Source organism: Thunnus thynnus, chromosome 6, assembly GCF_963924715.1.
Source record: "Thunnus thynnus chromosome 6, fThuThy2.1, whole genome shotgun sequence".
In the NCBI taxonomy this organism is placed as follows: domain Eukaryota; kingdom Metazoa; phylum Chordata; class Actinopteri; order Scombriformes; family Scombridae; genus Thunnus; species Thunnus thynnus.
This window is the reverse complement of record NC_089522.1, coordinates 19,478,078-19,493,889: the sequence shown is the minus strand read 5'-3', so window position 1 is coordinate 19,493,889 and position 15,812 is coordinate 19,478,078. Positions and strand designations below refer to the sequence as shown.

Genomic DNA, 15,812 nt, shown 5'->3' with positions numbered 1-15,812 from the left:
CATCCATCTTCATCTGGTCATTTATTGCTTCTTTCCTGACATGGCATCAAGTCTCTTTCCCCTCCCCACAACCCTGTCTCCTGCTTTTTGCACAATTCAGTCTGAAGTTTCTCTCCTTCCCTCAAGGTGGAAATACTGATCATCATCCCCTCCAAATATTGTTAACACTGATTCACAGATCCTACAATACACTGGATACTTAAGTTAGTTCATAACACACAGTTGGAAGTGGTGATGCATTGTCTCTTTTTGATTATTATTGTTATTTTTTTTTACAAATGGAAGTTATTTTTGTACAGTTAATGAAGAGAACACAGTTGGCAGAAAACAATAGCCAAAGGCAATGTCATATGTAGATGAAGACACCACTGCCACGGTCCAACACACACTCCTTGCAGACACATGAGAACGCCCACACACACAAACACGCACACACAAAGATATACAAGCACACTCACGCGCATACATACAGGCACACATGTATATACACACACACTCAGACCATGGCACATCAGCAGCAGATATGAGGTTTCATCGGAATATTTTCAGTTTATGCTCATTCAGCACGAAATAGCATGACGGCTTGGGACGGATGAGGCTGCTGAAACCCTGACGGAGAGGCGAGAAAAAAGGGGAAGATATTGCAACTACACCGGACAACATCACACTCACAGGACGAGACGGGACGGAACAGCACAAAGGCGGGGAGCAGAAAGAGAGGGGAGAGTCAGCGAGGTAGAGTCAGAAAGCAGAGCAGGGGGGGATATCAGCCTGTGATGACTGCATGGGTGTGGGTGTGTGTTTCAGTTCTTTTCCCATCTAATCTTTGGTCCATTTGTCCAGGGGCTTTTTCATAGCTTTAAAACTTTAGAGTGTGTAACTAATCTGCGCTTTGCTCTCACCAGGCAAGTGTTGTGTGTATGCATTTTTTTCATAGTTTGTGTGTTCCTGTGTGTGTGTGTGTGTGTGTGTTTTGTGTGTGTGTGTGTACTGATGTTAAAAGGGCGACCTTGGCTCTGTGTTCTGTAGGGCTCAGCTCATCAGATGACACTTTCAAACAGGAGGGTGCTCTTGGTTCCTGCGGGTGGCAGCAGTTTGGCCTCGCTCTCTGGGGCGAGGTACTCCAGGTGATGTCTCCCCCAAACTGGGGTGGTCAGGTGCTGCCACCGCTACGTGGAGAAAAGACAGGGGCAAAAGTTATGTTGAGCTATTTAATGGACGGATGATTCAGCCTTCTCTAATGAGTAACAGATAGGGGAGGGAGGGCAGTATCTAAGGAGACACATTCCTCTTGATTTACTGACAATTACAAACAGAAACAAACACACAAGAGGATGTGTACGAACATGCACCCGGGCATACCAACCTCCCGCAATGATCCTTTGCAGCGCAGTAGCTTGTAGAGAACGGTAACTGGGATACAGAGCATGGAGGATAGGGCCAATGCCCAGCCAAGTGCCTCACCCCACAAGGGGTATGTGTACACTGTGTTGTAGGTCAGGGGCTTGTAGTTCACCACGTGGAACAGGAACACTCCCTATATGCACACAAAAATGTCAGCTGTTTGCAACTAGCAGGACATAACATATAGAAAAAACACACAGAGCAACACTTACCACACAGACAAAAGGTGTGATGTAGGACCAGCACCACTTCATGTAGGGTAGGGGCTGATAGCCAATCATACGAGCTACGTCATCCATGAAACGGTCTGCGCCTGACAGAGATTACATAAAAAGATGTTGAGATAATGTGTTGAATCATGTCGCTGTTTGATGCTGTGAATGCTGAGCTTGTGTCTCACCATAGACCCATGCAATCACCACACACTCCCAGAAGGCCTGCCACAGCAGAGTGATGCCACTGGCAGAGTAGTAGTCAAACAGCTGGAAGACATACATCCCTCCCTGATAGAAACAGAGAGAGCAGTCAGTAACAAGACCATCTTGTTAATACTTTATATGTGACCTATTTCTTCCCAGTTCATTCCTGACAAAAGCCATCAAGTACCCAATCCATGTATTTTTAAGAAAAACTCAAAGAATTTCATGCTTACAAAACTGTCCTGAATAAGCTCATGTAAGTGATTCTGGCTTTTCATCTAGTTTCTGAATGGTTTCATATTCAGCCTATTTGTTGAGCAGTAATCTGACCTCCAAATGATTGTGTATCTGACCTAATTTTGAATAACGCAACCAAATGAAACCTAAAACTCTGAGAAATCCTCACTGTACCTCGGTGACCATTGACATGTCGATGAGGAAGCAGATGACGCAGCAGATGGCCGCTACCACCTCTCGCCGCAGGGAGCCCAGGGCAGATTTAGGGGGTAGCATGTCCATGATTCCTGTGATCAAACCCTCTACCCCTACAAACTGGAAAAAAAGAAAAGAGACAGCAGAGAGAACGAGAGAGGGAAACTGTGAGACTGCAAGAGACAATGTCGATCTAAGTCTGAAACATGCTTCTGACTCTGAATGTGCAACTGTGTTCTGCACAAATGTCTACATTGTTATCTAATAACATATTAAATGTGCATGTAACATCAATGGGTTCACTAGGTGACAGTGTTGGATAAACCAAACAAAAATATCCAAAAAACAAACACTAAAAATTGTTTTCAACCCCAGAAAACAAATAAATTTCAGTCTTCCTATGCAAGAATGGATAACAGCTGTGCAGCTATTTTCGCATCATTTCCTAGAAATAGCAGCACATGCACTGCCAATGTGGCCATGGCAGGAAAAAGTGAAAGATGGATGGAGAAGAAATGAGGGAGAGAATGGAAAGTGAGAGTAAATGAATGGACTGGAGAGCAGACAGACGCTCTCTGTGTGAATCAGACAGAAGCTCATTGACAAAATCCCTGAGCTGTAAAACAATGGATGTAGGCACTGGCTCAAACAGACACACAACAAACAGGCTGCTAAGAAATGCAATGCTAAAACTGGAAATGATGAGTCTAGACCATTGGACCCCTAGTGCTCCGTGGTGTAACTGCAAGGGTTCTGTGAAATAATAAAATATATATTTTCAAAAGATCCTATGGCCTTTACAGACATATTGATTTCCTCAAATAGTGACCAGGTCTTTATTGACCTCAACTGCAGAAGGTAATAGGCCTTTATTGAAAGCAGGCTTTTATTAGAGGTAGGCCCTTATTTCTAATTCTCTGTTTGATAAGTATTATTGGTCATATTTTAGTATGAAGCCTTGTTTTGATTCGCTCCTGTTTGCCCTGTTAAAGTTACTGCATTATGCTGTATCTGTTTGAAATTAAAAGCATTTCAGTGGACAGAAACCCTTCATTTCTTAATAACACTTTACTTGATAAACATTTGCAGGTGTGTTGTGGAAAGCAATGTGTTGTGGAAATTGACCTGCAAGGTTCTGCATACAGCACTTGAAATGTAGCTACAAACAAACAAAGAAGGAGAAGAACTGTTTTTCACCGTAGCATTAGCTATATGGAGAAATGGCTAAAGACAGATTAGCTATCTATTCTACATAAAGTGTTAAGAAGTGATACTGAATCAAAATGACAGCAAAAAAATAGAAACAAGTACTACCTTACATTAACATACAGTCCATCTAAGCTAAATGCTTTCTCTGCTGCTTTTCAAAGTAGATATTAACAATCATGCTCAAGCGTTGCAGTGAGTATTACCTGGCTGTCCAGGCCAAGTATGAGCAACATAAAGAAGAAAAGTGCTGCCCAGAGTGGCGCCAGAGGCATCAGAGTAACAGCCTTGGGGTAGGCTATAAAGGCCAGGCCTGGACCTGTGCATTAAAAACAGTCAGTCAGAAGCACATAGTATCAAGGACTTACTGCTACTCTTACTGTTAATACTCAGCTCCTTGCACTGTGTTTTAGGCAGCCAAATCGTGGAGAAGCTGTATTCTTACCACTCTCAGCTACCTTACTGATGTCCACGTCTTGCTCTGCAGCCATGAAGCCTAGCACAGAGAAAACCACAAAGCCTGCAAAGAAACTGGTTCCACTGTTAATGAGGGCCAGCACAAACGCATCCCTGCAGAGAAATACAGAAAGAAAGAAAGAGAAACAGAGAGAAATGGAGAAAACAAAACACAGAGAATGACATTGGGAGAAAAGTTTGCTTCATAGCATGCTGTAACATGACGCTCACATAAGACACCCAAGACAAATATTGAAAGAGTTGGGCTGGGATGGTAAATAGGGGATCAATAGCAATTTCTCTGAAAGCTTCTGTTGTCTTTGTAGTTGGCATGTGGACAGCAAATAAGGCTATGGCAAGTCTCAAGGTCTGAGGGGAAAAGAGTGAAAGGAAAAAACCTAATGACTACTTGCTACATATAAATACCTCATATTATAATAATACATGCATATAAATAAATGAAAAATGTATGAGATCAAATTCTCATTTAAATATTAAGTCAACATCACTATTATCCTGTCTACATAGCAAGGAATGACCTTCTGTTTATCTTGATAAGTCTTACTGGCAACACTGGCCAAGACTCATTTCTGATATGAAGACTGTATAAACAACACCCTGGTATTACACCATGATGGCTATTAAAACATTGTTGCAGCTGCGCTCTGCTACAACCCCCACACGGCCAACCGTCAATAAACTCTATCAATCTGAAAAAGTACTCAGAGGAATGCTTATGGATGTGGATAATAAAAACAAGTGAGAGTCAGTGTTTGGGTTAAGAAAGGAAGTTCATATCAAGACCACAATAATTAAACAAGACTAAAAGTCTACAGCCACACCAGTGGCCCTGGAACGTTGAAATGCTCATCATGGCCAGAAAACAAAATTGTTGGATGGATGAAGAACGGGGACAAACTGACGTGCAAACTTGTAAAATTTTGCATTAAGGTGATGGGGATGTTTCATATAGGCATTTGACTACTGTACAAAGGTAATTTTAGGACATTTCAGACACAACTTGTCGGGCTCAGCTCTACGTTGTTAGATCTGGCTCAGCTTTCATCAGTCTAAGGTGTGCTTCGACCTCAGGCATACTTTGGCTCACCTCTGCTTTGAGCTGAATGCTGACATTAGTGTACTATTATGCACATAACGTAATACACAATATGTATAAGCATGTTAAGAAGTAGTGAAAGTTAATGTGCTAATAGTTAACATTTAACATTTTGGCATGCAACATTAGCGTTTTAAAGTTTAACATGTAACGCCTGGCTAAACATTAACTAATGTTAGCACATTAGCATGCTATGTTAGCATTAGTCAAGTGAATGTATCAAAGTTCACGTCAGTCTGTCCAGTGGTTCAAGATACTTTACTCTGGGTCAAAGTCTTGCACCAACATTTGGGCTGACTGACATTGTGATCCCTAAAGCTAGCTGTGTTGCTAATGAGCAACTGAACAAGACCAAAAATGTAGTCTTGAGTCCTAAATGTACCATACATTGGCATCCAAAAGCAGTTTATATACACATCTCACAGTTATTCCTGGGCTAGTCTAAGTATGTGTGAGAAACACAGCTGAGCTGACATACCTCAGAATCTGAACTCATCTTTCAACTTCCAATTAAGGTCAAGGCAGAGAAAATGTCAGATGGCAGGATATTCATGATGTTCCCCCTTCTATGGGCATTCCAAATATGCAAGCAGCAGAGTGCTGAGGTTGACTAAAATTATCCCTCTTACTGTGGTGGAGCTACCTACCTCATAAGGGTCTTAATATGTTTACATATCTCTGTCTGTTTTGGATTAACACATGCAAGCTCATCAACCAGTCTACAAAAACAGCAGCATTGAAACCAGCTGGAGCTAGAAACAAACAATGAAACTCAGGTTTGCATTTCATTAAGGGCCTAATTGACCTTCTATTGTACCAGCAATTTCTACAGCCCTTCAAAAAACCATACTGGAATGTTTTCCTGAAAATAAAGTACAGCTTGTTACATATTCAGGGCTTCAGGACAAAGCTAAGATTTCTCCTGGCAAACTATTCATATCTATTTTGATCGGGGAAATGTGAAATGCGAAATGTGAGTAGTGTGCTTGGAAGTCTTTGGGCCTTCGATCACAATTCCTGGCATACGCATGCATTATGTTCAAGACTAACAGCAGACTTTACAATATGGCCTTCAAAATGCAATGAGGAGAAATGGAATTGACCTTTAGTAACATGCTTCTTTGCATGCACTTAACACCCGTAGTACTTTTGATTATAAGTAATATCTTCTAGTCTCACAAGGAGATTCTACTTCATCTGACAGTTAGTAAAGACATACTGAGGTTTCTTTCTTCCTGTCAGCATGTCTGAAGTGAACGAAAGCCTAATTCTCGTGGAAATATAATTTTTTCTGCCTTGTTTGATAGTACTCAAGTGTACGGTCACGTGCAGCAGTCTGCAGAGTCTGGCTGATGGTGTTTGTGTTGATGTTGGCCTCCTTCCAGTGACAGTGGAGTCTGATTTTTATGTTGTGTTTAAACGTACTGGTAACAGTTGTTATGGAAGCGGTTGTAGCTGCCCAGCGCAGTCAGGGCACCCAGCCCGATGGCATAGGAGAAGAAAATCTGGGTGCCGGCATCAATCCACACCTACCACAAAGGGAAGTAACGTTTCAAAATCTTTTCATCTATGTGTCTTAGATGTCGATTTACAAATCTGTCATATTTTCTTGTCACTACACTACCAAAGACAAATGTACACTGATACTTAAATGCAAGCTTATGCAAACGTTATACCTGTGCTTCACCAAGTTTGGACCAGTCTGGTTTCAGGTAGTACACAATCCCATCTAAAGCTCCAGGTAGAGTGACTCCATGGGCCAAAAGGACAACCAGAACCAGGTAGGGGAACAGAGCTGTGAAGTATACAACCTAGAGAAAGGTGGAAAAGAGAGCTATGAAGTACACTTCTAGATACAGTGGAATCAATTTTTAGGATATATTTGAGGGTGGGGAGGTGAAGTTTGAGTGCTATGTGTCAGAACTGACATGAAGTGAAAGTAGAAATCGTCACAGGTTAACCTTTTAAAACATTTAAACTCATCACATTACATGAAGTAAGTACATAAAAAAAGATGTTGTTATATGATGAATTTAACAGGCTAGCTGGAACAGTTTAGTGCTTATCAATGTAGTCCATCAGCTATGGTCAAATGTTTCAATGTAACTGCACCTAAATATGTTTTTAGCACTTTGATTAAGCAATTACCTGCTTTGCAAATACTCATGTCTTAAGTAGAAGCCCATTAGGTCCTTCCTGTAGTAGATGTGTAATGGGCCCTGTCATGTTACTTTGAAGAAAAGGTAGCCTGTAAATGGAAAGCCAGACAATTTGTAAACCTCCTGCAATAGCAGGGGTTTTTGGCAGACCTTTTCAGAAGGTAGTCTTTGTCAAGTTATGCTGAGAAAGCTGCCCCCTGCTACCCAGTAGAAGCATCAAGTCCTAGTTAAATCAGTATGGTAAGAGCAAAGTAGTGAGAAAGCACATATTTGCCTTGATCTAGGGTGAACATGGGCAGAAAAGCCCCTTTCCGGGGAAAGATGGAAAGTTACTAATCGGCTTACAGCTGGCTGGCTGGCTCAATCTCCTTCATTATTGTCCCTTGCTCTATGAGCTTTGGCTACTCTGGAGATACAAGTATGCAAACACAGACATCTATCTCCATATGCTACATAATAAGGATGCATTCATTATGCCAATGTATCACTAGATGGAAGTCACTCTGAACAATGCTTATGTCGATAATAAGGATCCAGGGATCAGTGGAAGATTATAGCCTGACTGACGCATTAAACTGCACATATACATTAATACACATGAGAGAAAACAGGAAAAAAAGCAACTACATGAATTAGCAGATATTCAAAGAATACACGTGTGTGCTTATATTTGTGTTCATATGCGTTTCAGTCTAGTCACTGATCCTCTCACTATACGAAAGCTGATTTGGGGTCAAAGGGCAAAACGCTGCAATTATTTAAACCTTCACATGAAACCATGCAAATATTAATCTGCACTCCATGAACCCTCACAGTGGCAAGTAACGTTTCATGTACAGTGTACGTATAAAGCCAAAAGTATTACTCTGCACTCCATAAACCCGAACAGCGGCATGTGACATTAAGCATCATGAAATGTAAAGCAAGAAAATACCTACCTTGCCGGTAGATTTAACTCCCTTCCACATGCAGAAGTAAACAATGACCCAAGTGGCCATGAGACATAGCACCATCTCATAGCTGATGTCACCAGGCTCATGCAGCCCACCAGACAGACGGAGCACTTTACGTCTAGGAGCAAGAACACAGAGGTATGCCCATTAGAAAAGGAAACAAAAGGTCTCCAAACACACCTGAGCCATAGTCAAAGACAAAGTAAATATGTGGACAACACATATTTACTTTGCAAGTCAAAATAAGCCTTTTATAGGCTTTGTCAAGGCAAATTTTCAATTTAGGAGAAGGTGAAATGCAAATGTAAGCATTTTCAAACTTATAATTTTTCAGACTGCAGACATTCCGCTCAACTTCTCCATGACAATTTCAGGATAAGAGACAACATACTCCCAGAACTCGATGACCGGGGAGCGCATGCCCTCAGCCTCCATGCAGCTGCTGTTGAGGAGAAGCTGGGCTGAGGACAGGTTCAAAGGGGACGTAGAGGAGAGGTTGGAGGGGGTGGCAGCAGGTGATGGCAGAGGAGACTGGGCGGCACTGCGGTTGTGGCAGGAGCGGCGAAAGTCCTGTGTGCAGTTGGGGGTGTTCCAGGGGTGTCCACAGGTGGCCCAGGGCAGCGGGTTGGTGAAGGAGTGGAAGAGAAAGTAAAGGCCCCACACCAGAATCATAATGTAGTAGGTGTTACAGAAGAACACTATTACCATTGAGGCCAAGCCCAAACCTGACAGAAAGAGAGAGAGGAAGGCAGCGGAGGTGTGAAGGGATGGATTTTGCAAAGCAGAGGTGATTAACACATTAACCTGCTTCAAATGTGTTCTAGATGTGTCAGACACACTACCATACTCAGCGGTACCTTTGAAGAGGGGTGCGATGTTCCAGGCAGAGACTCCTCCCTGCTTCATGAACTGTCCCAGTGCAATCTCCAGGAAGAAGACTGGGATGCCCCCAATGAATACTATCAGCAAGTAGGGGATGAGGAACACCCCTGCAATACACATGGACATATTCACAAATTACACGTGGAACATTTGGTGTAAGTGTAAAACAATGATTACCCATGTTCCAAATTAAATAAACAGCAAGGTTTGGATAGCTAGTGGGAATAGATTAGTATTTGAGTGGTTTATGGTCCTATTGTTTACATAACAATGATAATAATGGTATCAAATCAATCAATTCCTTGTTGTCACACTCAAATGTTAACTATGGGATATTTAGTCATAATGTTCCATGCACCAAGGAAATAGAGATAGTAAAGTAAAAATTAAAGTATTTTTGGGGGCATTTGGTATGTGACAAAGGTCTTGAACCCAATATGTTGCAATTACATGGTTAAGAGACTTCATTAAACCCCTAGGTCTCCACAACACCCCATAGTAAGTTAAAGTAATTGCAAAATATAAATTAAATATAAATATATATATAAATAATATAATATAAAAATATAAATTTTATGGTGATTGATCATGGTAAGTTGAATCACACCTTTCAGATTTTATGTTTTGGTGTGTATTCACTGCATTTGTATGCAATAGAGAATAAAGACAAGGTTAAAAATATTAAACATAATACACCACTTTGACAATTGGAAGTTATACTAGCTACACATAAACAGAAGAAAATATGAGATAAAGGTCATGTTTAAAGTTTTTTTGAAAAAAAGGACACAAGCAGCACAAACACCAGCAACACAGCTGAGAGGAGCAAGAAGTAAAAATGGGCTAAAGAGTGAAAGCCAGGGACAAGGACAGACAAGGCCATAGATAAGAGATGCATTGAAAGACTATGTGGGAGATAATCGTATTGTCTCCCATTCCTCAAGTGTTTCGACATTTTTGGCAAGTATTGTCCTTGAACTTGAACGCTGCATAGTGAGGAGGCAGACAAAGGACTATCAAATGGACACGGCCCAAAGAAAATGGACTCCCGCAGGAGTTATTAGTCCTGATAGAAGTCCTGATAGAGACATCTAGGACTTGTTTCATTTTGATTAGTAGTGTTTAGCCCAGGGCAATTGGTTTGTAAACAGTGTTTCCTATAAATAATCTCCTTTGTGATTCTCATACTGTAGCAGAAGCTTGCTGTGATCAGAAACAGAGTAAAAAAAAGATATGAAAAAGGCGGCACGAGGCATTCGACTCAATTGCCATGATTTGAATAGTAATATAACTGGGTGATGCCAGCACAGTGCGCAGAGGGGAGAGAGTCACATGACCAGCTATGACGCAGAGCAGAGAAAGGCAAAGAAGAAAGGAGGGAAAGATAGATAAATCACAGAGGAGGGAGGCAGTAAAACTGGGACAACGCTGTGGTAGAGGAGGTTCAACAAACACAAAAATGACACACCAAGACATCAGCCTGGTCAGCTCTGCAACAGTGCTACTGATTGACAGTTTATGCCTCATTCAGTCCATCATTCTTTATGTCATTCTCTGAGTGCAGAGGGCTGTAGCCTTATAAGGAAACATTCATGAGCATGAGTCTAACAGAGAAAGGGGTGGGAGAGTGAGAGAGACAGAAAAGAGAGAGAGGGAGCGGGAGATGCAATAGGAGGCGTGAATGGAATGAGTAGAGAAAATGCTTTTACTGACATACTCCAACATACTGGCAAAATCATCGAGGACCTGTGTTCTTAATAGGCTTAAGTAAATCCTCTCTAATCATAACTGAACCAGACACATCAGGCCTAGCAGCTGAGTCACAAATAAATAAATAAATGAGATTTGCAAAACATTAATTCCATGCGTTTACAGTACATTAACCTATTGCTGTCTCCAATGGAGTGTGGCCTTGTTTCAATCACAAGCAGGTCAGACTAAGGGCCCCAGCTCTTATCTGATACCTTTGTTGTGTTACAAGGTGTACCCTGGGTTGGTCAAGGACGCAAAATTAAGTACTGTAGCGGATGTGGCTTCCCTGACACTAAGGGGAGGAAAGAAGGGACGGGCGCACACAGTCACAGGACGGGTTATTGTGTGACATAGCCATATGCCGCCTTATCAGGGAGCGAGTGGGAGAGAGCACCTTTGTATGCTACATGAGTGCTGGGCAGGAGCACAGGGGGTGGACTGTGTGAGGCAGGCCATTGTTATACGATACCAGAAGGTGGGTATCAGAGCCATGGGTCACAAGACACACGCGCACGAGGGAGAGGGAGGGCTGGACTAAGACACACACACAGCCGCACATTCATTTTTTTATTTCAAAGAAACACCTCATAAAAAATAGAGGAAGTGGGCAGGGCAGGGATAAGAGTAGTCAAAGGGTGCAGTCAGGGCAGGTTACCATTAGACAGGTTGGCACAGATGAAATAGGAGAGGGTACAAGGAAAGGCATAAAACAATTCAAGTAACCTCACGTGCTAGGAGGATTGCAGCAGGAAAACTGTAGAGCAACTTGTACTAAGTCTGTCTGTTAAGCAACGGGCAGCAATAATAAAGTGAAACCACGTGGGAGAGCATGGTGTTTAAGCTACGTGCTCACAGCCACACAGTCCCTGCTTTGAATCCCTATGCCACTATTATGTCTCACCACGCTGCCTTTCATCGTTCTCTTTCCCTCAGTGTAAATAAATCACAACTGTCAGGAGCATCTGGGTTGATTCAAACTGTTGTAAAAATTGACCTACATAAAATACTTGAACCATTCTTCAATTAGGGAAACTTCTTTTTTGAGGTTTTTTTTTGGAGGAGATGCACCTTTATTTCAGATCTGTTTTTTATTCTGACTTATTAATAATATTAAATTATATTTTCAAGATTACGGAAAAAGTAAGAATGCTGTTTGTTTGTTGTTCAGCTCAGAGTTCAACACAATTACACCCATGAAACTAGTTGACTATTAGTCAGCACTCGAGGCCTGACCTTCTTTTAGTGGATACTGAACTTTCTCACCAACTACCCACCTCCTCCAGGTGACCCTCAGGGATGTATACTCAGCCCCCTTTTGTTCAAGCTGTATTGTATCTCACAGCACGTAGCAAGTCAATTAAGTTTGCAGATGACGCCACCATAACTGGGTGGATTATACACAAATATGTGGCATCATACTGGGATGAGGTCGAGGACCTTGCAGAATGGGGCACTATATGACTAGTTTGAATGGCGTGTTCATGCACAAAAAGCACTCTAATACAAGATATTTACTTTAATACAACTCACAGTTTTACTATTATTGAAAATCAAAACCTGTCTACAACCTTTGCTTGTACATAAACACATTATAGTCATGTGTCTTTTTGAAAATATCAGCATTGAGAATCAATCCTAAGTACAGTTAGTACTTCTCAAAACTGATCCAAAGATATTTTAAAAGGATACTCGTCATATGTACATTGTAACTTTGTTCATTAGTTTGCATGCATAACACCAGACAGTTACATTAACTACACAGTGCCACTAAAGCTCACCTCCTCCATTCTTGTAACAAAGGTAAGGAAACCGCCACACGTTGCCCAAGCCAACAGCAAAGCCCACACAGGACATGATGAAGTCCATCTGTCTGGTCCAGGTTTCTCTCTCCACCGCTGGTACTGCTACAGCCCCATTTCCAGTCCCAGCTGTAGCCCCATCCTGGCTCTGCGGTGGGCCAGCCCCTCCACCCTCACCGCACCCTGAGCCAGCTCCAGGCACAGGCACCAGGGGGCGAGCTGACCCCCCTCCCTCCTCCTCAGACAAGGTCCCTGCCTCCATCTGGGGGAGACTGATTTCACCTGGACATGACAAGGTGTACAAGGATCAGATGAGAGTGAATATATAGGCAGAGGAGGGAAGCAGACTTGGAGGAGGACAAATGGAAAAAGATAAGAGAGCAAGAATCTGAATGTCTGAGTGACAATGATGGAATATAAACATTCTTATCACAGATATATAAACAATATTTAAAAACCATACATGTTTAAAATATACACATTCACAACGCCATGTCACACGTCCGCACTGGAGACACATGAACCACAGTCTCTTGAATGAAAGAGAGAGAGAGACAGAGACTGCGTGTTTTCCATTCATTGCTATGAAGCGTCAATACAGCCTTGGCCAATTATTACAAATCTCCTCTAAGCCGTAACGGGGCTCATCATACTATCATACATTCATTCGATTTTTGTGTAAACTGCAATAACACTCTTGGATTTGGGTTAAAATCATGTTGCAGTTAGACTGTCATCAGTCCATGAGCCCTCCCCCGACGTTCATTCTCTCAGTCTCTGTCTCCCAGTCAGAGTGATTAGTGTGCTGCGGTACAACACAGTTGTAGAGAGCCAGTTCATGGTATATCTCAAGCTCCTCTGTCAGTTAAAAGAAACTGATTTTCCCTATTTCTAATAGACAACTGTACGAACAAAAGTAGACACATAAACACAAATAAATACAATCAGTCACTTCATTAGTGCCATTCCTTGGTATCAGTGCCAGCTGCTCTGTTGTGGATGCAAAGCGAGGCAGCTGAATCCAGATCAGAGCAGTTTGAGGGGGTGTGTGTGCACAGAGGAGGGGGAAAAAGTGAGGAAGGTAAGGGATGCAAGTGGCGATGGTGCCACGTACTAAGAGGATACGTGTGGTTTAGAATAATTTGACAAGCGTGAGGAAAAGATGTATGCAGTACGTGTTAATTTGAGGTTCACCAACACAGATCAATCCTCATTTCTTTTCTGTTCTTGGGAAGAAATAGGATCCATCTCAGGAGGATAATCATAAATACACCTAATTTTACAAACAGCATAAGCCATAAAAAGCTAGATAATGATTCTGATACTAACATAAAACTTAACATTTATTTGTTTGTTTGTTTGTTTATTAAGTATCATCTGTATTCATTGACACCTGTCACTGGAGTTCAGCACAACATTTAACTGCTAAATGATTTTAATCAAGTTGAGTAACCTTTAATGTAAAGTGTAAATTGAGATAAATATATCCTTAGATGCATGTATATGAGTTGTGATTAGAAATATAGAGTGAGGCAGGTTAAGTGCTGCTCTTATCCTCAAAGAATAATATCAAAGCTGTGTCTGCTTCCATTCATCAGCATGTGGTTGTTTTAGCTAGTAGTGGCTGAATGATATAGTGAATAATAAAGCATTGTTAAGCAGTGGGAGGTTATGCATCATACTCACCGTGACCGTTCTCTTCCAACTCAGGTGACATATTGTCGGACGGCGGGTTAAAAATATTCTTTTATTAGTTAAAAAGCAGGCTGGCTGTAGGTTTTAGCCAGTGGCTGCTGAAGTTTTATAAATGTGCCTTGCTAACGAGGCACCCAGCGGGCTCAGGGAGGCAGACACAGAGATGTAGCAGCCACGATATGCAGAGCTCCAGTTGTCTTTTTTTTGATTTTCTGAGTTTGTTATATTTCGCCTTCTTGAAATTTAAAAAAACGCAGTTTTTGTGATTATCACACGTTGGAACCCCTCAGCTCAGCCAAGAGATGGAAATTTTTCACAAAGCGCCGCGGTCAGTTCAGCCGTTGACAGAGAGGTGATTCAGAAGCAGTCGACGAAGCACTTGAAGGTAAGCCTGAAGAATCTCATGGATAACAGTTAAATGAAAATGATACTGCGCCTTAAGGTGAAGATTTCTTTTGTTTAAACAGCCAAGTCAGAAGTCCATGAACCTGTACGTGGTGCCGTGGCTCGACAGACGAAGAATGTGATCCGCTCCACGGTCCGTTAGCCGTGACGGACGCTCCCCCCGCCCCCCTCGCGCCGCCGTCTGACGTGATTGGCTGAAGGGACCCAGTGCGGTGCGCACAGCATCAGCAGCAGAGAGAGGAGTCACAAGGATGGGTTTATTACGCGCCAGACGTCCTTGACCTGAAACCAAAAGTAACTGCAAATGAATGGCCAAAGCGCTGTCTGATAGCGTTTTATGTCTCGACGCAGCGGGAACCGAGTAGAGGAGTCCCATCTTTGGGAGCAGGGAACACCAGGTGCACCGAGAAGGCTCCAGGGGTCACACAAGCAAAATTACTTACAAAGTCTTCGGACTTAAAAAATGATTTTTTTTTAATGATTCCTCTCTTCTTCATTCATTTCCCAACTTTCAATGGGGCTACTGTTCTCTCACAAGAATGTTTAGGAACTGTGGTGCCCTCATGATTAGTTAAGATCTGTAGGCTCTATCCTCACCACCTTCCTTCCTACTGGTGACACCACTGTGGCTGAGGGGAAATTTTAAAGTTGTGAAATGTTGCCAGGCACATTTACTCAAGTAGTATACTATTTTGAGGTACGTGTACTTTACTTGGCTGTTTCCATGTTATGATACTACTTCACTACTTTTAATACTACTTAATATATTGTACTGTTTTACTCCACGACATTTATCTGACAGCTGTATTTACTTTACAATATAATATTTTACATACAGTGTGTATCAGCAGCTTCTAAAATACATTTATTTTCAACAAATTAACCCAAATTTATGTAAAATACCAGATTCAACATTAAAATGCTGCTTACACGTTGATGTTCAGTAATAATAATCCATTGGTGTAATATATAATAGCATTTTCAATGCTGAACTTTTACTAATTTAAATGTTGGCATTGTTACTTCTACTTGAGTAAATAACTGGATACTGATAAAAACTTAAAAGAGGATGTTTGTGTCTGCATTGGGGTCCTTGACAGAAACATGTGATTGTGAGGTTAGAGTGACCTGCT

The 15,812-nt window shown here is 41.8% G+C and overlaps 1 protein-coding gene across 1 annotated transcript; it reads right to left on the bottom strand.

The window, feature by feature from the left end:
• Nucleotides 1-2: 2 nt before the first annotated feature.
• Nucleotides 3-14,853, bottom strand: si:ch211-117c9.5 (sodium- and chloride-dependent creatine transporter 1). Its single transcript, XM_067592407.1, has 14 exons — nucleotides 14,266-14,853; nucleotides 12,559-12,861; nucleotides 9,004-9,135; nucleotides 8,538-8,871; nucleotides 8,132-8,264; nucleotides 6,711-6,845; nucleotides 6,460-6,563; nucleotides 3,907-4,031; nucleotides 3,668-3,780; nucleotides 2,235-2,375; nucleotides 1,805-1,907; nucleotides 1,617-1,717; nucleotides 1,367-1,537; nucleotides 3-1,169 (listed from the first exon to the last, which is right to left on the bottom strand). The coding sequence occupies exons 1-14, from the start codon at nucleotides 14,294-14,296 to the stop codon at nucleotides 1,041-1,043; spliced, it is 2,055 nt and encodes a 684-aa protein (XP_067448508.1). The 5' UTR covers nucleotides 14,297-14,853; the 3' UTR covers nucleotides 3-1,040.
• Between the last annotated feature and the right edge of the window lie 959 nt (nucleotides 14,854-15,812).